The sequence below is a fragment of the Ursus maritimus genome, unplaced genomic scaffold (genome assembly GCF_017311325.1).
Source record: "Ursus maritimus isolate PB19 unplaced genomic scaffold, ASM1731132v1 scaffold_17, whole genome shotgun sequence".
NCBI lineage: Eukaryota > Metazoa > Chordata > Mammalia > Carnivora > Ursidae > Ursus > Ursus maritimus.
Window position 1 is genome coordinate 10,561,798 of NW_024424119.1, and position 24,996 is coordinate 10,586,793.

The 24,996-nt window shown below is 33.0% G+C and overlaps 1 protein-coding gene across 3 annotated transcripts in view; it reads left to right on the forward strand.

The window, feature by feature from the left end:
- CNTLN (centlein) overlaps positions 1–24,996 on the forward strand; it is a 285,688-nt gene that overhangs the window by 140,309 nt on the left and 120,383 nt on the right. For all 3 annotated transcript variants that reach the window (XM_040631462.1, XM_040631460.1, XM_040631461.1), the window contains exons 9-12: positions 9,511–9,687; positions 11,782–11,907; positions 20,250–20,371; positions 21,715–21,834. In XM_040631462.1, coding sequence (XP_040487396.1) covers positions 9,511–9,687; positions 11,782–11,907; positions 20,250–20,371; positions 21,715–21,834 — 545 coding nt within the window. The remainder of the gene's footprint in view (positions 1–9,510; positions 9,688–11,781; positions 11,908–20,249; positions 20,372–21,714; positions 21,835–24,996) is intronic.

Sequence of the window (24,996 nt, forward strand, 5' to 3'; positions counted from 1 at the left end):
GGAGACTGTATGTTTTATATCATTGGAAACATACAGTATATAAATTTGTAAACTGCTTTTACCATTACCATTTCATTATAATAGGATTAAATGTTTAAAAACATTTTTGACTCCCTGGTAGTCTCACGTAGGAATGTACCTTTTTTTGTTGGTGGTGGTGAAGTTGGTTTTTTTTTTTTAATCATCTTTCATATGTTTATTTTAGACTCTATGGTATTAGACACAATGGGTACAGAGTTACACAAGGTATAGTCCTTGTCCTCTGAGGCTTAAGGTTAATAAGTACCATCATTATCATGACTGGAGGCCTATGTGGTCTGGTGATACACAGATGGCTATTAGATATATTTATTTACTTAGTGGATTATTTATTTATGTTTGGTTGACATTTTAAGCATGTGCAACTAACTACCATAGGCTATAATGTTTTGTGTTTTCTTTTTTTTTTTTTAATTTGAATATAGTTGAGACACAATGTTACATTAGTCTCAGGTGTACAACATAGTGATATAACATCTCTATACCTTAAGCTGTGCTCACCACAGTGTAGCTACCATCTGTCACCATACAGCACTTTTACAGTATCATTGACTCTATTTCCTATGCTGTGCCTTTTGTTCCTGTGACTTACTCATTTCATAACGGAAAACCTTTATCTCCCACTCCCCTAAGTAATTAGTATTTAAATTTCAACAAATGCTTATTGAATGAACACATGCAAAAATGTATACCCTGCTCCAAACCCATTTAGCCTCTCACAATGATCAAGTATTCTTCGATAACAATTCCAGTAAGTAGGACATAGGAGCATTAAGGAGTCAACTTATGCAAGGGATTATCTAATTGTGATGTGGAATACTTACATTTGTACTCAAAATTCCTGTTCTCTTTTCTTTAGCAGTGCTGAATTGACGTGGTAGAATTTTCCAACCAGCAAAGGAGAAAACAATGTCAGTATTAGTTAGCTTTGTTTTCTTGCCAATCAGGGGGTCTAGTATTGATGGTGGCTAATTGGCATCAACTAAAGTATTTTAATTTCTCAGTTGGCAGAGATCAGATTGTAGTACCTTAACTTAGGCTCAGAGTAATGTTAAGCTTTGTCATACTGTAGCTGGGATATATGCCAGCATTAATAATTGGTTTGCTTTTCATGATTTTTACTGTATTATTGTTTCAGTTACACTTTTTTTTCTCATTTTCAAAATGGAAGAATATCAATCTTGTACTTTCTTTGGGTATCTTTTTTTTTTTTTAAAGATTTTATTTATTTATTCAAAAGAGATAGAGACAGTCAGCGAGAGAGGGAACACAAGCAGGGGGAGTGGGAGAGGAAGAAGCAGGCTCCTATCGGAGGAGCCCGATGTGGGGCTCGATCCCATAACGCCAGGATCACGCCCTGAGCCGAAGGCAGGCGCTTAACCGCTGTGCCACCCAGGCGCCCCATGGGTATCTTACTATTATAGCATCAAAATAATTTTTAATATGTAATAACTGTTATATATAATGTACTTTAAAATTACATTAATCACCATCTTATTTCACACTTAACTAATTTGGAATTTATATATAAACTCATTTTGAAAAGTTGACTTATTCTGCAGCATTATCTTAAGTGAAAACTGCTTTAACTTAATTATACTCAATGTTTATATTTTTAATTCATTTGTATATGTAGACATGGTCACAGAAATATATGGGAAATGATCTCTCAAACAGTTTGATATTTAATCAACCTTTAGAAGAAAACAACTCAACAATAAAATAATGCTATGTCATGGTTTTTAACTTTGATAAATGAAGAACTTTTTTATTTAAAGAAAAAATTTGAAGTCTTTATCTTTTTTAAGTCTTAACTATAAACTTTTTTTCCCTAAAGCTCTTTCTGCATTATATTCACGAAATTTGAACTTGTGATAATTATACAACTTCACTACCCTGCAAAAAAAATAAACCATTTCTTCTTTAAAGGGTGGGGGGACTTCAATAGATATACTGATATTTTAAGCCTGCTTTAAGTTCCAAGCAGAATGAAACAGCCCAAGATATTAAAATCTAGAAATTTAGCATATATAATGGAAACTGCAACTCACCTTTAACTACTCTATAGTGGCACTTCTCTTGCTGCTATAATAAAACTTAAGAATGTTTTAGTGATTTTTTTCCCTACTATTATTCAAAATTACATTACCCTTACTGAAATCTGAATGGCTTTTAGTGGATTAATTAAACTGTAGCTGGTTTGCCATCTGGGTGCAGCTTGTTTAGCTGCCTTTTCACAGAAAGATTTCTCATGGAATAAAGACTATTTTTTGTTAGAATACAGCTGTTAGGCTTCACTTTCTAAGAAACAAATAGTTTGTGCTTTCTTAGATGAGATTTGTGATGAAATTCAATTTGTAAGACAAAAAATCCTATTATTGCCTTTCTTTTTTAAGGTTATTAATATTACAGAACAGGCTTTTTTATATTCTGTGTAAATTTGTAAAAAATATATTTTGTGTCTCGATAACTTGTAATATTAAGTAGATCCTAGGTTTAGGCTAGATGTGAAAAAAATGGGAAACAGGGAATTAACTAAATCTGATTTTTATGGCTCAAGTGGTTTCATTAAATGAGAGTGCTCTGTGTTGTTCATTAATGAACTTGTGCCATATGCTTTAACTGTTCTGGTCAATAGCTGATAAAGAAAGGCTTGTGGGTTTGCTTTTTCTTTCTTTCTCTCTCTCTCTTTTTTTTTATAAAGCTGGATAAAAATATCCATGTGATGGGCTTTTATCAAAGGAGTTACTTTGAATTCAGTAACTACTACTGAGGCAATATGGCTCGCAATTTGCGACCCAAAGGTAGTCATACATTATTGGAATACAGCCTACTGCGCTTCACATTACACAGATGTGAAGGCCTGATTATAGCTGCTTCATAATTAACAGTGATCCGATTTGTTTTGTGGCATAAATGGTGCATGTGTAGAACATTAGCCATGGCACTCTCATTCAAATTCAACTCAAGGGCTCAGCGGCAGGCGGGTCACGAGCTTCAGGGAGTAGAAGCACAAGCTCCTCCATATGTTCTTGCTGCATCTTACTATGGCTATGAGTGCAAGATAAGTTCCCCAAAGAACCTAATCGTGTTCTGTAATTACAGCGCGGCTTTCTGCTGGCTAGAAATGAGGGAGAAGCTAAAACACTCCCTCATCAGATAATTTGTAAATTACTTTACATGGCGGATGCCTAACTCAGTTGGTTTTCAACTGCTGAAATTATAAATAATTGTAACAGATGTGGCAATATGGCTGGCCTCCAATAAATGAGGCCCTTGATAATTTGGCCAACCCTTTGACAGGCCAATTTAATAAAATGTGAACAAAATCTTCTTGCTAATAATTTATCATCCTTTTTCCCAATAGAATAAATTTAATTACCCTAGCAGTTAACAAGGTCACACCCAGATGCCAAACTCGGCTACAGTTTTGATAATGCAATCAGGAATTGAGAGGTGATGACAGCGTTGTTGTTTTTTTCATTACCTGGCTTCACATAAACACAGGTGGCGTAGCTTTCTTGTCAGTTTTTAATAATTACAGGCTATTATGGAATGCATAGTTAGCAGATTGAAAACCACACTTTAGTGAATTTGTTTGAGTATGATTGAGGTTTTAATGTATAGAGATGATAATGCATAACAAGCGTAGTCCCTTGCTTATACCTTTAGTACACAAATTTTGATTCTTTTACTGGTGACATGTGTCAAATGTTTACAAAACTTAGAGTACGCATTATAGTAAGTAATGGATTGTACCTAAAAGTTCCATATTTAGAGACATGCTGAAGAGGACATTATTTACTTGAATCAAGAAATTCATTTTAGGACACCATTAAGAGGTACACTTCAAATATTTAGATTTGCAAATTCTAACAGAATGTGAGGCATATAATATCTTTCTGGAAAAACTTGTGTTCAATTTTGCTAACCTTAAATGGTTAAAAAAAAAACAAAAACCAAAACCCAAATCTGTAGGCAAATCACTTAATCTTTCCATTCTCATTTTTAAGTGAGCCCAGGATTAGTTTACTCTTGGGATTGGAATCTGCAGTCAATGTGTATATTATAGAGTTGACACTCTAAACAGTCTTTGTGACATGTAAATATCACTAATTTTTGTCAGTGCAGTGTGATATTTACATGTCATGGAAGAAACAACTAGCTTGTGGTTGCTCAATTTTGTAATACAGAGACTGTTGTCACTCACTGGATGTGACTGTAAGCCAACAGAGCACCCAACTATAACCCATTCACTGTTAAATATGCTGTTAGAAGTAGTTAAAAGTTGTGAAATTAGATTTTTCCTTTTATTTGTTCATTAATTTGGCCGTATCACACAAGTGTTGAGATACTAAAGGAAAGTTTAATTTAACTGACTACTTTATAGTACTGAATTTTGCTATGATGTGACATTCAGATGGTGTTTATGAGAGGAGATGGTGATAGTTTAAATGTAGTAAATAATTTCATTATATTTTGTGATCTCTAAATGCAATCAGGGGATATTTGGGTTGAAAGTGAGTGCAAGTAAAGACTTGCAGATATTTATATTTTTAAAAATTGGGTACTAACTTAGTTTTATTATTATTAAATATTAGTCATTTATTACTCAATTTAGGAGTCTTTCTAAAAGTGAGGTGTGAATTTAAACTGGTATACCTAATTCCATTTGTGAACTTTTGTAATAAGACTCTTGAATTATAATGTCATGTTGACTTATTATTTTTCTTTTTCCCTTTTAAAAAAATAACTTGTGACTATAATTAAAGTTATCCATTTTCAGGTGGATGATTCAGCTAATAGCGTTTTATAAATTGGCAGTAGATGTATTTTTGCATTTCTAAAATCAATTTTAAATAAAATTTCAAGTTTTTGTAGAGATTCAGATTTTTCTTGAGAAGAAAATTTGTGTGTGTGTGTGTGTATACTCTTTAACATATATTATATATTTTTATACTATGTCTTCTTCCTAGAGGATTTGAGTTCATTTTCAGAGAACAGTTATTCAAGATGTCATTTTCTCTGATACATTTGTATATAGGTTAGATGTTTTATATACACACATATGTTACAGATTTTAAGCATACATGTATGTTTAATGTATATTGAATTTTCAGTGAGCTTATTTTAGGAGAAATTATTTCTTTTGCTGCGGTATCATGCCCTTTTAGATGTTTATGTTTTACAGTAGGCTACATTATGTATTGACAGGTTTGGAATTTATAAATTTCTTAAATAAGTAAAATAATATATGTTAAATGCTTATCTTCAGCGAGGACCTCAATATTTTTTCACTAAATGATAGTTACTATTATTTTAATATAGTAGGAAACAAATGAATATATTTAATTAAAACTTACCAATAAGGAAAACAATTTAACTTGCAATTCTTTTTCATCATTATATTTTGAAACACTTTTCTATTAGGCATTATTCACTCAGCCTCTGATATATAATGCTATACGATGTTGCTTGAAGTTAGTACAACATGACTAGATTATTTCATTTATATAACTCTTAATAGTAATTTGTACAACACCTAATGAATGATTTTTCCTGTCCCCCTTCCACTCTGCATCTTCTACAGGACTTCTTGATCAAAATGATCTCTGTGGATCAATGTGAAAAAGAAGTTATATATTAATAATGGTCAATTTAAAGAGATAGGTTCAATTGGAGGCATTTGGACACATATTCCATTGATCACTTCTCATCAAGATTAGCTATGGTCTAGCACCATACCTTTCATTATCTTTTAAGACTGTAAACTATAAAGGTGAATAAGGGTTTTTGATATTAGAGGAAAAAATTATTGATTCAATACTAATAATTCTTAGTAAGAAAATTAAACTTTTCAAAGATTCTAGGATTTTGAGGGCAATACATAGAATGAACTTCCCCAGACAGGGGTACTGGTTGTCTTGATTTTGCTAAGCCTTCCAAGCAGCGCTTGAAAGGATAATGACAAGTAAAGATGTACGTATTTCTCATATATGTTATAAATAGTTTACAAAGCACATTAAGTATAGTATGGATAGGGGACAGTGGAGTGACCTGTCAAATACAACCTTATCTAGGTGATCAAGGTCAATGTCAAGAGTTAAATCATGTTGATACTATGTAACTTTGATATAATATAATGAAAATGGCACTTCACTTCTATGATCTTCCTCCCCCAAACTCATAACCCCAGTCTGATCATGAGAAAAACTCAGACAAATTTCAATAGAGGGGCATCCTACAGTGCACCTGAATATCACTCTACTCATCAAAACTATCCATGTTACCAGAAGTAGGTAAAGTCTGAGAAACTGCCACAGCCAAGAGTTGCTGGCATGACAAGTAAATGTGGTATCGTGGATGTGGTATCTGGAACAGAAAAAGGACATTATGTAGAAACTATGGAGATATGAATACATTATGGACTTTAGTTAAAAATAATGTATGAATATTGGTTCATTACTTGTAACAAATGTACCATGTTGATAATAGGGGAACCTTGATGGGTGGGGGTGGGAGGTATAGGGCTCTACAGCATCTGCTTAGATTTTCTGTAAGTATAAAACTGTTCTAAAAATTAAGTCTATTAATTTTAGAAAAGAAGGTTAAAGGGCAGAATTATAACAGTTTTCCTTTTCTTTTTAATGTCTGGGTGATATAGCCCAAAGTTACCACTAGCAAACTATAAGGGATGTGATTATGAAGACTTTCATTTCTATTTCTCCTATATAATCTGAAAATTTTATACTCAACTTTTATTCCTTTTATTTGAAGGGAAAAAAATTACATTTTGAAAAACAAATTTAGTGCTGTGTTCATTGTAAAATTTAAGGAAATTCAAATAAATATGAAGAAAATAATTCACATATTTCCACTCAGAAATGACACTAAAACATTTTAGGGTGTTTTGTTGTTGTGTTTTTTTTTTTTCCTTTGCAAGTTTGGCAAAATCTGTTTCTATATAGTATATTCTTTGGTGACCTGCTTTTCTCATTTAGCAGTTTATCATGGATATCTTTCTGTATCAACCTTCAGCATGGCTAGAATGCTAAGCCAAAGGCTTGACACATTTTTATGTGCTTTGTTGCATATTTCAAAATTTCCTTAGAAAATTTGTAGCAGTTCTCAAAATACAGGAGTCATAAATAGAGTCTGGCCAACATTTTAAAATTAGGAGATTTCCCTTAGAAACCCTAATTCCTTACTTCTTTTGAAAAATCAGTAGCTCTGGCAGCAGTGGGGCACATTCATTCCCCTAGGAAAACAGTTGGCTGGAGCTGAGTAGCTACCGTCACCAAAACCCTCCTTATGCCCTTAGGTGAATCTGAGCATCATTTGACATTTCATTTTACCTGTGCTTTTAAAAATGGTCATATTAAGATAAGTATGAAATACTTTTGTTACTATGTCTCCTGCAAAAGTGGTAAAAGGCAAGAGAGGGAAAAGATCAGATTTTAAAAACACTGGGAGCATGTATAAGTTTTTTTGTGGATGTAAATAATCTATATAAATGTGTAATATGTCTACAAGTGTCTCTGTTGAATGAATTCTAAAGCTGTGATTTTAAAATATACTAAACACAAAGCATTTTATTTATTTACTTACGTTATCTTCCCCACTTCTTTGTAAATTTGAGTTAATCAGTGCTTTCATAGTATTTTATTTTTGAGTTTCTGTTATTGTTTGTTGAAGAATTTTGAAGGACCGCTGCCTAAATATAAAATCCTTACAATGATGATGACAGTATCCATGGTTGGAGCATTTTTAATGTCTTCACAAGTATTTCAATTATTTATCATTACAGCTTCTTGACTGAATAATCCAATTTTTACATTCTTATCTACTACATTATAATCCAGTGATATCTTAGAAAACTCATTTAAACTCATTTAAAGAATATGGGATTGCTTATTGGATATACCAATATAGCTAAAGTTATGTTATTTCCGTTTTATTCCAAATTTTTGTTTGACCTTGAACTATTTATTTAAAATTTCTTTGGTAAGTGATGGGATATTAATATATTCTTAATAATTTTATTTAAAGGAACCTGGATAAGAGCAGGTAGCTTTTGAGAACTGTTTAGATTAGTGGCCCAGTCAAAGGAAATAGTTACAAACATCATAAATTTGCTTACATGATAGGAAGAAACAATGAAATAAATAGTCATATGGTGATTAAAAAGTGGGAGGTTAGAATTGGGCAAAGTCATTTAGAGTTTGGAATAAAAGTGCTTGAAGTATTTTAATTTGATATTTAAAGAAAGGTAATGGAGTAAGTATTTAAAAAATGGTAAGTATGGTAAGAGTACAATATACACAATACTGAGGACAATATTTAGCAATATAATTGAATGAAGATTGGGAAACAGATCAAGTGATTTAAATAGATAAGGTGTAATAATATAAAAAATCAAGGATGACCTCTCTCATAATAATTAGAAGTTAGAATTAGGACAGTTTTGCCTATTCCCTAAAAAAAAGAAAAAAGAGTTCAAACTGTAAAAGGGTAATATTTTCCATTGTTGGTTCAAAAAAGTTAAACATATGTATTTCTTCTTATAGCCCTTAAGAATATCATTTAGAGTGGATAGGATTTTCCACATTTTAAATGAAACTGTTTGCAAGGCTACTGATTTTATATCCAATATTATAATTTTGAGATTTGACTGTCTTTGCTGGAAATCAACGAAAACCTTGTTTTCACTATGATTTAGTGGTTTTGTTTTTTGTAAGTGGTGTGGTTAATTTGAATATGATATATGCATAGATTTTAATGGCCTCAAATATATTCAGTTAAGTTGGTAGTAGAATTTCACAGAATGCTGGTTTTTACTAACTAATATTTCTTGAAGGTATCCCACATGCTTAATTTTTCTGTGATTTTTTTTTTGTTGCCAAAATGTGGTGCTTACCATTAGCAGATTATCTGTCATGTAATAAATTTCAAAAGAGAATACAGTAGACTGTATATTGACTTTAAAAGTATCAGAGTTTTGTGAGTTGTTGTTATGGAACATTGGAAGATAATTAGACTTATAGTGCTGTTGATTTCCTTTTCCCAAGTTTATATTCAGTGGTATTATATGACTCTTTGTGATCAAATGGCGGATTGAGTATTTCATGAGGAAATTCATATGTGTATAATCATATTTTTTTGAAATAATTAATTTACAGATGAGTGGTATGTTTCATGCAACCATGCTGTAATGTTTTTCTCTGTAATTCTGTATGGCAATATTATTTGTAAAATATTTATGTAAACTCTTGGTTATTTTATTGACAAATGCCATTGTATTAGGATGATAGAAGTTTAGCTAATGCTAGTTTACAGTTTATTGTTGAAATGAATTTTCCTTCTCTGAATACTTATTATTTATATGATATAATATTATGTATAAGTATTTGCACACTGAGAAATAACATACAAACATGCATATATATTTGCACATACACTTTTTTTAAATAGGTATCTCAACGGCCATCTTTATCGAGCTTAGAAACTTTAATGGTCTCACAGAAGTCTGAAATTGAGTATTTACAGGAGAAACTAAAAGTAGCAAATGAAAAACTGTCAGAGAGCAAATCTACCAACAGGGGTTCCTCAGAGAAGAGCATCTGGACAAATACTGAAGGAAAACACAAGGTAGGGACATTTTGTCATTTTGTGAATTTGTCAGGGTGAGGCTGGCAAAGCAAGCGATGAAGTTTAAAAACAAACAGCATTTACTTCTCTGCTTATATTTCTGGAAGCTTTAAAAAAAAACATTATGTGCCAAATGCTTGATAAAAAATTGTTGTGTGGGTCACCTGGGTGGCTCAGTCAGTTAAGCATCTGCCTTCAGCTGAGGTCATGATTCCGGGGTCCTGGGATCAAGCCCCCTGTCTGGCTCTCTCAGCGGGGAGTCTGCTTCTCCCTCCCTCTGCTCTTGCACTCTCTCGTGCTCTCTCTCTCTCTCCCTCTCAGATAAATAAATAAAATCTTAAAATAAATTGTTGTGAGTAGAGCATTTTCCCTTTTTAAAGACTAAATAATGTATTCCTAATTTAATTAAATGATTAGTAGTAGTAGAGCTGTTTTGCAGTAAGTTAACATTCTTTTGTTAAAAAGTTTTGCTAAACTGGGTGTTAAATAAGACTGATGAATCACTTAACTGTGCCTCTGAAACTAATAATTCACTATATGTTAATTAACTGAATTTATATAAAATTAAAAAGTTTAAAAAAGTTTTGCTTAGTTCTCTCATAATCATTTTAATGTAATATTGTTAAAAGAAAAATATATCTTAATGTTTCTATCTCATTCAGATATGATATTTAAAATACTACCTATGTGGATATAAACTATAGAGCAGAATTTAACTTTAATTTATGCAGTTATGTTTTTCGGATTTAAAGGTATAGTGATAGAGAAAAATAAGCAAATTTTCCATAGCATGTTTCTCATTTATTAATGTCTAGCTTTTCCTTTTTATAATATTTGTATTACAGTATATATACTATAGTATGTATTCCTGTTAGGCTGCAAAAGATTCTGTGAACACTAAAATAGACATTTTATATCATATTGTAAATATGTTGTTATGTAACATTGTCAATATGTTTTCTCTAGATAAATAGAGAAGTAAGGAACTTTAGACATATTTTTCTCACACTTGTTACTTTGGCAGTAGAAAATAATGATTTTATAAGCAGAAAACTATGTTTTTCAAGATAATTGCTTTTCGTTCTTTCCATTTTTCCTATAAGTAGAACTATCTTAGTAAAGGAAGTATTTAAAAATAGATCCGTGTTTCTATTATAGTCCTATTTACTCCCTCTAATATTATTAGTAATTTTCAGAAGAACGAGCTTTATATATGTATATACGTATTTATTTATTTAAACATAACTGCATTATACATTACTTGCCATTTTGGAGTAGTCTCAGAGTATGGAGCTTTATTTAAGTGAAAGAAAACATTCCTAAAATTGAGATACATTATAGGGCCTAATTTGGTTGCTTGCTACATTGCTGAAGTTAAAAAATGTAGTGCTTTGATGTTCGTTGCTTTTAACAAAAGTCAAGAAAATGAGAGGGATATTTGGAACGAAATTTTCTTTCTTTTTTATAAGGACATGCTGTAAGTATGAACAATATGTTGCCCAGCTTAATAGTTGCTTTCACACATTCCTTCTCCAGATTGGTATATGAAGCCGTACATAATATAAACACACATTCTTGTCTCTAGTTAGCCACATTATAGTTAATGACCATATGGTCATTATGGTATAAGATCTACTGTCTGTTGTATTTATATTCCTCAAGCATATTGTTCCTTCAACTTCACAGTGTGTTAAACTATTTCAAAGGGAAAAAAATCCTTTCCCTCTTGTTTCTGGTTGTCCTATCAAGTGTAACCTTGGACCCTTATAGAGCAATTAGACCAGCCTCTATCCCCTCCTTTGTAATGAGGTTTCTTGCATTTCTGAGTCTATAACCCTTTAGTCTTCCCTAATGGGACATCATTATTCTGAAAGAAACAATGTAAATGTAAATGAATATTCTCATTAACGAGTCACAGAGAAACCTTTAGCGGTAGCACTGTGGTAATTCCGCTTGTTATTTCTCTGGTATTCCATGCAGGATTTTTTTTATAATTCATTATTAGTATTCAAAATTACTTGTTCTTTAATTTTGCATGTCTTTCATAATCCAGTGTTCCAACTAGTTCAACCATGTCCTTGTTTTATTCTCGAGGAACCACCTGTGAAACGTTCAAGGTCTTTGTCCCCAAAGAGCTCTTTCACAGACTCAGAGGAGCTGAGGAATCTGAGGAAAGCTGAAAGAAAGATTGAAAACTTAGAGAAGGCACTACAGCTAAAGGTGAACGTTAAATCATTTCTTTAGTAATAACCTTGCAAAGATAAAAGATATACCAAAGTAAACATTCCCTTCACAAATCACTGCTTATCATTTATCTTTCCTGAATTTAATTACATGTATAAAATTGTATCATTGGTTGGTCTCGTTTTTCAGATTTCTGAGGATCATAAAGTAACAAAAAATTTGCTGCTGGAACGTAAATATTTATTCACTACTTTAAAATTGTTTGGGAATACTTTGGCTTAATATTGGGAATAAATTTCTTACAGTTTTTCAGAGACAAAAGAACTATAGCAAGTAGAGAATTTCTCAGAGTTCTTTATACATGATAAACATATAAAAAGAAAAGTGAGTTAAAAACCATATTTACCTAGCTCAAGTCACTTAAAACTGTCCTTTATAGAAAAATTATATAGTCAAAATGGCAAGTATACTATTTTTTTCCATTTGTTATATTGAGGGCTTTTATTTTTTCTGACTTTAATATGGCTAAACTTATCATTCGTTATTCACAACTACCCAAAGGCCTGTACTAGTTGAGATTTAGGCATTTAATTGAATCTCAAATAGTTTTAAGACATTTTATGACAAGACCAATGTTTTACACATGATTCGAATCCAGTAAAGCTCAGATTCTTTGTCATATAGATTACTCTTAGGGAGAAAAAGGTTTGACTTAGATTTTGTATAGAACAAGATATGGCTTAGAGGTATAGTTAACCTAGGCTACAATTAATATTTTTTTCTGCCTTTTCACCAAACATTAATTTATATTGATGCAGAGTTAGACTGTTAGTTCTGAAAGGAAAATTATCATCTATTGATTGACAGAGAGACAGAGATTATCTTCTATCATCTACCAAAAATAAAATGATCAGATGACATCAGCTTGCTAACATTTAGCCTACTTGAAATGTATACACCTGCACTTATTTTTTGTAGTTTATTATTTTTTAATAATCTCTACACCCATCATGGGGCTTGAACTCACAACCCCAAGATTGAGTTGCATGCTCTTCTGACTGAACCAGCCAGGCACCCCACACCTGAAGTTATTTGCTCATTCATTGGTTTACTCAGTAACAACTTACTAAGCAATGCAGTTAGCCAAACAAGTCACTTGTACAAGAGACAAGATTAGTGTCTATCATTCAAGACCCTAGTTAACAAGATACTGCATGAGCAGTTGGAATCTAGTATCTTGACATAAACATGGGAGTACACACAGGATATTAAGAGCATATTTAGGAATCCAGTTTATCATCTTCCTCCATTTGCATAATTCTTGAAATTCACATCCTGTATTAATCTGGTTTCTTCAGAGAAACAGAACGAATAGGATATTTCCCTTTAGTCTTCCGTAATGAGATATTGTTATTCTGAAAGACATCTATATCTGTGTCCATATATCTGTCTATCCAGAGAGGGAGAAAAAGAGAGACAGAGATTGATTATTTACTATAAGGAATTGAGTCATGCAATTCGAGAGTCTGGGAAGTCCATCATCTCCAGTTCTGAAACTGGAGATCAGGAGAGCCAATGGTATAGTTTCAGTATGGGTCCAAAGGCCTGAAAACCAGGAAGCTGATGGTGTTAAGTTCCAGTCTCAACCTCAATCTGAGTCCAAAGGGACAAGACCAGGGTCTTTCTTATGCAACCTTTTATTGTATTCTTCAGTGAATCAGATGAAGCCTATCACAACGGGAGGCGCAATATGCTTTACTCAGTCTGCTGATTCAAATGTTCATTTTCTATAGAAAGATGCTCACAGATGCACCCAGGAATAATGATTAACTAGATATCTGATCAGTCAAGTTACACATAAAATTAACTATTACATATCCCCATTCAACAGTAACAGATCTCCACTTATTTGCCCCCAAAAGTCTGTGAGTCTGACAGTCCCTTGTTTTTGGCAGGAGAGAGTAGAGCAATTCAGACATTTTTAGACTATCCTCTTCTGCCTTTTGAATTTCTAATTTCAGAAAGAGTCTCAGAAGTATTATATTAATTTATCATTCCTTTCTCCTAATTGTTCTTTTGGATGAGGCCTCAAGCTTATTTTCAGAGTAAAATTCTTTCTTTACACAATTTCTTTTTCATTTATACTTTTTCTGTATTCCTTTTTCAAGTCAGTTGATGATAATATGAATTTCAAATGTATGCTTTCTTTCACAGATTTGCAAGATAAGGGGGAAAATGCGAGCAAATTTTTTTCATTGTATCTTATCATTTAGTAAGAAAGGATTTCTTATTTTAAAGGAGCAAAATAGTTGAATGAAAAAGCACCATCATCAAGAGCATTTACCAAATGAAGTGGGTAAACAAAACCTGTAAAGTAAAAGCAAATTCCAAAAAGAGTGATTGGGTCCAGGATATTTTTTAATTTATGGCCTCACTTTAGTAAGTATACCTGTCATATTTAGTGAAGACAGAAAACTTCTTCCTATATTTCCCTTAATTAGGGTATAGTATTAATGTTATTACTATTACTTAAGTCCATGAGAATATAATATAAGGAAGGAATTAATGATGTATCTGTATTAGTTTCCTAAGGCTGCCATGACAAACTCGCTGGCTTAGAACAGAAATGGGGGCGCCTGGGTGGCACAGCGGTTAAAGCGTCTGCCTTCGGCTCAGGGCGTGATCCCGGTGTTCTGGGATCGAGCCCCACATCAGGCTCCTCCACTATGGGCCTGCTTCTTCCTCTCCCACTCCCCCTGCTTGTGTTCCCTCTCTCGCTGGCTGTCTCTATCTCTGTCAAATAAATAAATAAACTCTTAAAAAAAAAAAAAAAAAGAAGAACAGAAATGTATTATTCAAAGTTCTGGAGGCTAAAAAGTTCCAAATTCAAGATGTCAACAGGATTAGTTCCTTCTGAAACCTGTGAGGGAGAATCTGTTCTCGTTCTGTCACCTAGTTTCCTATAGTTTCAGGTGTTGCTTGACTTAAAGACAGCCTGCTCCCTGTGTCTTCATACGTCACATCATCTTTCCTCTGTGTGTATCTCTCTCTATGTCTAAAGTTCTCCTTTTTAAAAAGACACCAGTCAGGCGCCTGGGTGGCTCAGTTGGTTAAGCATCTGCCTTTGGCTCAGGTCATGATCTTAGGGTCCTGCGATTGAACCCCGCATGGTGCTCTCTGCTCAGTGGGGAGCCTGCTTCTCCTTCTCCCTCTGCCTGCCCATCTGCCTACTTGTGTATGCTCTCTCTCTGTCAAATAAATAAATAAAATCTTAAAAAAAAATAAAAATAAAAAGACATCCATCAACTGGGTTGAGACCCACCCTAATGACTTCATTTTAACTTCATTCCTTCTATAAAGACCTTATCATCAAATACAATCACATTCTGGGGTAGTGTGGGTTAGGATTCCAACATACCTTTTTGGAAGGGATTCGTTTCAGCCCCTAACAGTATCTTACGGTTTTTAATATGCATTTGTTGACCAGGGTGCTCCTTTTGTAGACCATAACCCATTAGTACATGTGGAATTTTTGTCATGGCCTTTCCCATACTGGTATTATATTGAACACTGCTCTGCCAGAAGCTATTGGGAAAATGGCAGAGAAAAATGTTCTGTGCTCGATTATCGTAGGCAGTGGATTAAAATCTTTCATTTTTTTGTGAGCTGTTAGGATATCAATGTGTACTGTGAATCTATAGCAAGGTATAGATACCTTTTTTCCCCAGATTTACTTGATTATATTATACCCATTAATGTGTCCCAAAGACTTCTGTTCCATGGAAGTTACTATTGAAAACACTAAACTAAACACATGCTCCATAGCATAATAGGTAGCTTTGGGTCCCAAGTTGATCACCAAGGGGGGCTGATGGGAGAGACGGACAAATAAGCTTCACCAGATAGCCTCCACCATGGAACATATGGAGGCATGCTTTGATATATTGAAATGATGGTCTTTATTATATCAGCAGTAAGTAATGCGTATTATTTTAATACTAGTAATGACATTTGTAAAAATATTAATACATTATCTTGCTTAGCTTCCTTTTGTGAATAGTTGTACATGTTTTCAAGATGAATGGCCAGTGTTGTAATAAAAGAGCCAATAATAATAGAAGAGATGAAAACTATTATTCTAAAAATGCCACCCATTTCCAAATCCTAACTTCATAAGTATAGTGTACTAACTATTTATAAAGTATAAGTTGGAAATCAATGCATCAGAGCTTTATGAAATCCTTTACTGTCCTCGGGATCACTAATGCCGTGAATCTCTACTTTATGAACTTTAATGCATTTGACAACTTAGTTCTACTAGCACTTTTCTATACTGTTTAGGGACGTCAATATGTCCTTTGAATACAATTTATGTCTTTTATTTTTCAGTGCTCTAATATGCATTCTTCATACATTCAACTTTATATACTCTGCTGAAATTAAACACCCATGGGATCCTTGGTAGTTTATAAAAGTTTTTTTTAAACTTTTAAAAAACTGTGATATCATTCTGTGAAGATTGAGTCACTGTTTTATTAACAGGACTCATGCTCTTAGTTAGCCTATGCCTGTCAAGGAGCATTTGACCAAACTGTAGTAGATTAGATCAAGAATCATTTTTTTTCTTTCGAACTCACAAATGGACTTACAAGTACCATTGAGGAAAGTCAGGTGATACAGCCTTTCTGTTTTCTATTTTCTAATGTTTTAGTCATTCAGATTTGTTTGTATAGAGAAATTAGTACCTCTAGTTTAACTAGTTTAATTGCAAAATATAGGGAAGGTTGTCAGTGAATGTTTTATTGAGTGAGCTAATAAATGATCCTAATTCAGTGACTGCTCTTGCAATATTTTTGTGTGTATCTTCTTGGGCAAATGTAGTTATTAATGATATTAAATGTATCTTTCAGTCTTTACTTTTGATTTTGTTGTAAGATCTTTGGGTACAGTATTTCCCAAATGAAGTACTACCGTTTTGACTTAGGCTATCATTTGGGACTTAAAGAATCATAATCCACACTTGTATTTGTTAGAATATTATAAAAAATTTTTTGATTATTCTCTTTACACATTAAACATGTCTTTTGAGATATCTGACTTGTGCCTGAAGACTTCTGCTAAATCTCTTCTTGTACTAGAATAGGGAAACATGTTTTTCTCTGAACATATATTATCTATCTTATATTTACATTTCTATAAAATTTTGTCTATTTCTAAAGTAGGCCAAACAACAATAGTCTCTAGGACTAATATAACCCATGAATTACAGTTTGATAACAGCATTTGGAAAGGACAAATCTATGGATGAAACTGCATTTAAAAATAATAATTATTATAAATTATGCCTATCAAATTGATTTGTCCAATAATCTGTAGTTTGCTTTCATTTTTAATAGTTTAGATCTTACTAATTTTGTAAGAAATATGTAAACACTCTAGCATTAGGTGTAGTAAATTATGAAGCATGTAAAATAAAGCAGAAAGCTCATCTACTAAACTACTTTCCTATAATCACTACTTAATGGAGGGAGCTACCTATTTCAATTACTATAGAAAAATCAAAGCTATTTTCTTTTCTTTTTTTTTAATAATTTTTTAAATTATATTATGTTAGTCGCCACACAGTACATCCCTGGTTTCTGATGTAGAGTTCGATGATTCATTAGTTGCATGTAACACCCAGTGCACCATGCAATACGTGCCCTCCTTACTACCCATCACCAGCCTATCCCATTCCCTCATCCCCCTCCCCTCTGAGGCCCTCAGTTTGTTTCTCAGAGTCCATAGTCTCTCATGCTTTATTCAAAACTATTTTCTAATTGTAAATATATTACACTAAAGTTTTAGGAAGCAGAGGTGCTTTGAGTGCTTTGATTAAGTACTTTGCCTAGTACACAGCCTGGCACGTTGTGAGTGACATACAGGACTCAGGAAATTTTTATTGAGTCTTAATCTTTGTTTTAACAGCATAAGATAGTTGACTTCTATTTGAGAACTAAGGAAAACCTTGGGTATAAATTCCGTGATTAATGGTAGCTGAAGCAGTACTGAAAAATGCTAAAATAATGACAGTACTAACAATAAGTAACTCAATTTGTTCCATTGATTAAACAGGATTTTTGTGAAGGGCAACAGAAAAAATCTGGATATTCCATTTTGTTTTTTACTTTGGGCAATCTTTTAGGTTATTTTCTCAGAGTTTCTAGGGGCTTTTAACACAGACTTTTAATGATTCCAAAGCACTGGATTTGTATGTAATAATTTTAAAGAAATTCGTTGTAAACTAAGAGTTTATGGGGAAAGAATTCAATTCAATGACAAATAATTAGAGAAAGCTATTAGAATTTAACAAAGTACTTAACTATGTTTATTTGAAAATTGTGTTTTGACGCAAATCTTTTCTAGTACCTATACATTTCTTATAATTAGATTATTAATAATTTGTAATATATCCTGTTTAAAATCCTAATAAATCGTATTAGTTCTTAAGGAATCTTACTTTTCTTTTTGGTTAATTTAAATTATTTCACATACTTAAGATTAGAAAGCTTATTGTTTAAAGAAGTGAAGTTATATTTGGATTTTTAACAACAGAAGGGAAAACTCAAGGTCAAGGTTAAATCATTCCTTGGTGTTAGAAGAAGGGAGATATAAATAGCTTTTATTTTGAAGATGGAGAAAATGGTACATGCTGAATTTAAGTAGCTATGTCAAGATAAAATGTACTAACTTTGAGCAGCAACACTTGAACTCTTACCAGTACTTAACACTCTGCATGTAATAGGCTCTTAATATATGGTTCTTTAATTGAAATGAACAAAATTCAGTTCAGTATCCTGAATTTTTAACCATGGTATTAGACATGGTACTCTTTAGCAAGTTTGCAGTTCCTGTGATTTGTATATCTTCTAACATGCTTCAGGATAACATTTATTCTGATTGTCCCTTTCAAGTGATGCCATTCCCATACTTTTTCATCAAGCACTTCCATTTCCATATGGCATGCAGACGGCTTGGTGCACACAGGACTCAAATACTTAAGTAGTTATTAACTACTTAAGAGATTTATTGAAGTTATCCTACTAGGCCTGTATTCGAAGTAGAATGTCCAAATATCCATATTGTTGAGACAGGTAGAATTGCAGTAAAATAATACAAACTCTGTATTGTCTTACAGTTGAGATGAGAGGTAGATGATTCAGGAAACTGTGAATTTGGCTTCTTAATAATAAGGACATCAGCTAATACTTGGGAAGAGGAAAAGGAAGGAAGCTAACTTTTGCTTTGCCTCAATAGGGCAAGCACAGTGCCAGGGGCTTTACCTGTATATTCGCTCATTTAATTTAGTCATCATAATTTAAATCTCTGTGCTCTTTTCCACATTTTACAGAAAAGGAAATGGATTTAATTTAAATAGTGTTCTTAAGATTATGCAGCTAATATGAAAGAGCTCCAAGAATAGAATTCAGATTTTTCTAACTGCCATGAGCCTGCTTGTCTCACCTCACTATAATATTACAGAGTACCTGTTGCCTCCACTAAACAAGTATACAATTTCCTTCATATAGAAGTATAAAAAGTTTGAAAGACAAATTGGAAATTCACAATGGCTAAAAAAACTCAGGAAGTTACTTACTTTGATAAACACAGTGCATAAGTAATATAAGTACATCCCCTAAGAACTGAAAATTTGGCCTTTCTAAGTTCATTTTGTGGGTATACCTAAAAATGAAGACGTATTTCTTGTACTCTTTTTAGAACATTTCGGAAGTTGTTGACTTTAATTGTCTAACCTAGTAATGTTTTTATGGTCTCTTCAAGAATACGAAACCCAGCTCTCACACTGCAATTTTGTATAGCACAACCCCGAAGGTTAAGCTCTGCTACTTTAAACATAGGTCCGGACTGATTTTTTTTCTCCTGTGTAATCCTTATGCTTTATATTAAACTAATCATGAATCCATGGGAGGAAGCATTGATCTTACTATGATTAGTGTTTTTACACTAATTACATATGTAATTATAATTAACAAAACAATCATGTGTTATGTATGGACAAAACCTTTTGTGAAAAAAAATTATATACAGTTGGCTCATAGATATTAGTATGTGTACTAATTGACCACAGGGAAAGGAATGAAACTAATTTTGAAATTACTAGCAGCTTAAAAATGCAGTAAGTGGGTTGAATTTACCAAGCAAAGCTATTTTGTGACTTTAAGAATCCTTCCCTTTCTTCCACTCAAATAAGTATTACAAATTAATTTATATTTACTATTTTCTTTCGAATTTCATATTTAGATGAGTAACCTTTTCATTTGCAGTGTTATACTAATACTTTTGTTAAACTTGTGTACTTGCTTTTTTGTGTTCTACAGAGCCAAGAAAATGATGAGCTAAGAGGTGCCCATGAAAAACGCAAGGAAAGGCTACAGATGTTACAGACCAACTACAGAGCAGTAAAAGAGCAATTAAAACAGTGGGAAGAAGGCAGTGGCATGTGAGTTACATAGCTCATAAAGGCATTTCCCTAAATATTAAATGGAATGGGGTAGCATCATATAGGTGTTTTAATGGCTTTTGTTTGATTTTAAAGATATTATTTGGCATTCAAATCTTTATTGTGAATTTTTAAATAGATAATATAATAAATGAAAACTGATAAATATGCTAGCAATAACTATAGATTTTCCTATAATTTACAGAATTCATAATATAGGTGATTATGAATTACTGTGTACATTTCCGATATCAATAGACTAGCTTAATAAAAGTAGATAATGCAAAAATAGTTCATATCCATATGATTGAAAAAATTAAATAAATAAAATAATGGTATTAACAAAGTTTGTAACTTAAACAGTATTTAAGTTTTACTTGAAAGATGAGAAATAGGAAATTTATATATATAGTTAACTCGCTGAAAACTACTTCAACCAAGTATGCAATTTGAAAATCTTTACTATCCATCAGTTTGTTCTGCAGCTTATCTGAATGAATTGGCGGTCTCAGTTCAATTGCTCTGAACAGGTGTTCAGATCTTGGTTAGTTGTAAGTGGCTCCCTTGTTAACAGTATCAACAGAGGGCAAAGGACTGAATGAGTACAGAAAATCTACTACCCTCTCATCTTTTGAGATGGATCCTTTAGGGCAATGTTGATGATACACATTGGTCTGTTCTATAGAGAAATACTGTATCTAAATTGGCCAGTACAGCACTTTTACAAAATAAAAACGAAGAGTTTGTTTTATGTACAGAAAATGAAAACATAAAGGGCGTCTGGCATGTTTTGTAGGTAATTGTCACGTTTAATTTTTTCCTTTGAAGGATGGGAAGTGTTTCATATCACTTGTCAGTAAAGTAGTGATAAAGCAATTTGTCCTGCATTTAGCCTCTGCTCGCCTAACTTTAGTAGTCACAGGAAGTGTGAAAACTGCTTTCTGACATATTTACTGATAATAGTGTGTTTTAAGATTGAGCACATGTAACACATTCAGATTGGTTGACAATAAATTCTCGATGTTTATATTATATTAAATGCCTATATTATAATTGCTTATAATCCTTTTTTAGAAACTGACCATCCTGCAATATATGTTTTATTATTACTAAAATGAAGCAGAGAAATTGACCTAAGACCGTCATGTGTCTGCCTAAAAGTTTGCTTTCCATAGTAGCAGTTAAGCTTTTTAGAAATTATGACATAGGATTTTAATTTCTGCATACTTGAGTTTTAGGAAATTCATTCCATAAATAGTGAACTTGAATTAGGGAATGTATAAATGAATTTTCATTGCACTTTGAACATATTAAGGAAGAAAACAACTTCATTTTAAAAATAGGACTCATATCAGAAAAATAAAGAGAGCAGATCCCCAACAACTTCGACAAGAAGATTCTGATGCTGTATGGAACGAACTGGCCTATTTCAAAAGGGAGAACCAGGAGCTCATGATTCAAAAGTGAGTTTCTTTTTTAACAATATGGACTTAGATAAACATTTAGGAGAAATGTTTTGTGGCTTAAAGATCATGAGAGAAATACCTTATAAAATTTGAAAATGAAATAATCTGGTTTTTGTTAATAAAAATAAAGAAAAAAAGGCATATCTTTTTAAATATATATATATGTATAATACAATAACAAGTTGCACATTTGCTAGCTCTAGCCAAAACTGTATAATATGATCTAGGGATTGTGTTAATTAATGTGGCTCTCATCTGTTGGAGGTGTCGCTCTTCATTAGCCTGTATTTTAGACACTGCCGTGCTTCATTTTTGGAATGAGGTGGAGAGGGGATAACCTAGCCAGCCATCCTTGTTTGATCTCCTAGATACATACGCAATGCAGAATGCCTGAGCTCTCTTGGTTCCCTGCCCTGTCCTGCTAATCCCAGCTGAGCTCATTATGGTGTAGCCTTGCTGCTACTCTTGGAGCCAGAGCTGTCCAAGCTAATTACTGGTAGCAGCAGAACTGCCTGTTAAGGGTCTGGTATGGATCTGCTAACATGGTCCTTGGTAGTGACCTGCAAAAGACACGAGGGAATTGCTTTCTTTCTTGCTGTGCACTGCCTGTCCTTTGGGCTTAATGCTGATCCCTCCACATAGGTCTTTTAGCTGCCCTAAGTATAAAACTTGATGAAGGATACTCATATTTTAGAAAACATACAGTTTTCTTCCTTGATCTTATAATTCACAGGCTATTATATTCAGCTTGGCAAAGAAAGAACGCATTTCTTTTTTTTTTTTTTTTTTTGGGAATATAAAGGAGTTAGACCAACATAATTAGCTCTTTTGCTACTTAACTATTTCTTCATTTAGAGCTAATTTTCGACATCCACACCATGCAATTCTTTTTGAAAGCCTGTTGTCTTTGAGATGATGAGCGTCATGTGGCATAATGTAATCAAATACCGTTGAGTTTTTTTAGCTATAAATCTGAATCTTACTTTATATATTACATGATAACACATGTAACTTTAGATTACACCTTTTCCATGTAATGATAAAAATGATATATCAGATTATATGTGTACTTGCAGTTACCTCTTAAAGTACACTATATTAGTGCTAAAGTCTGATGCTGCTAATAGTCTCTTATCTTAAAAATTATTTATAGATTTGTCCAGAAATTGTCTCTGACAATTTTTAATAGCTGTATTGAAATATAATTCATCATATAAAGTGAATAATTCATTGGATTTTAATATATTCAAAGAGCTATATGTCCATCATCACATTAAATTTTAGAACATTTTCATTTATCCCCTTGCCCAAGCCCCACACCACTTAGTCCAATTCTGCCACCACCCCTACCACCCTCCCTTCTTTAGATGACCAGTAAGCTACTTTCTGTGTCTATAGATTTACTGGTTTGAACACTGAGAAATTCATTAGATGATGTTATAATTTTTGCTTCAGCTGTCAAACATAATTTTAAAACTCCAAAGAAGGATATTTTTAATCTTTCCACTGTTATTTCTTCACTTCTGACCTTTGAAGTTCTCCCTCACTCTTTTTTTTTTTTTTTTAAGTCATTTTCTTTCTGTTTGAAGAGCTTTTCTTTAGACTTTTGTTTAGGGTAAGTTGGTTAGGAACAAATCCTCTAAATTTCCTTTATTTAAAATGTCTTCATTTCAGCTTCACTCCAGAAGGGTGTTTTCACTGATTAGAGAATTCTAGGTTAGCAGCTTTTTTCTTTAGAACTTGAAAAATATTCCATTTCTGTGGTTTCTGATGAAAAATACATTGTTATTTGAATCGTTGCTCCCATAAAGGGAACGCATCCTTCTCTTTAGCATTCCATCATTTTCATTTGTCTCTACTTTTCAGGAGTTTAATTTTGATATATCTTGGCATGGATTTCTTTTGGTTTATGCTGTTTGAGATGCTCTAAGCTTCTTGAAACTCTCGGTTTATGCTCTTTTTTCAAATTGAGGAAATTTTGGTCATTATTTTTTTAAATACTTTTTTCAGCCCAACATTCCTTGTTCCTCTCATTCTGGAACTCTGTTTTCATGACTGTTAGATATTTTTAGTATTGTCCTACAGGTCCCTGAGGCTCTGTTCGTTTTATTTTTTTAGCTTGTTTTATCTCTGTTGTTAAAACTGGGTAATTTCTATTGTTCTGTCTTCAGGTTCACTGATTCTTTCCTCTTTCATCTGTCATCCTTGCTATTGAAGCCATACATTGAGTTTTTTATTTTGGTTTTTATAATTTTCAGTTCTGAAATTTCCATTTGATTTTTCTTTATAACACTTATTTATTTGCTGAGACTTCCTGTTTTATTTGTTTCAAGATCATTCATAATTGTTCATTGAAACATTTTAATCATGGCTACTTTAAAATCTTTGTTAGGGGAGCCTGGGTGGCACAGCGGTTAAGCGTCTGCCTTTGGCTCAGGGCGTGATCCCGGCGTTGTGGGATCGAGTCCCACATGAGGCTCCTCCGCTATGAGCCTGCTTCTTCCTCTCCCACTCCCCCTGCTTGTGTTCCCTCTCTGGCTGGCTGTCTCTATCTCTGTCAAATAAATAAATAAAATCTTTAAAAAATAAAATAAAATCTTTGTTAAGGGGCGCCTGGCTGGCTCAGTTGGTATAAAATGCAACTCTTGATCTCAGGGTTGTGATTTTGAGCCTCACATTGGGCAGATTACTTAAAAAAAAAGTAAGATAAAATCCTTCTCAAGTAATTCTGACATGTGCATTATTATCTGGGTGGTGGCATTTTTTAATTACAATTTCTCCTTTAAGTTGAGATTTTCTTTGTTTTTGGTATGAGAATTGATTTTCAGTTGTCTCTTGGACATTGGGGGTATTGTGTTTTGAGACATTGGATCTTATTTAAATCTTTTATCTTAACAGATCTCTGATGGCGTCATGCGTGAGGGAGAAGGTCAGGTCATTAGTGCCATGAAGGGATAGAAGTCTTAGCTCCTAACTTGACCCTCACTGACTCTGCATTAAAGGGTGTGTGAAGGGGTGCCTCACTACTACTTGATGAGGGTGGAAGACCAGGCTTCACATTTGACCTTTATTGACAGAGATAGCAAGGCGGCAGCTTCTTTTTTTTTTTTTTTTCTTTCCTTTTACCCAGTGGTATATGGCTGGAGTAGAGTGGGTATT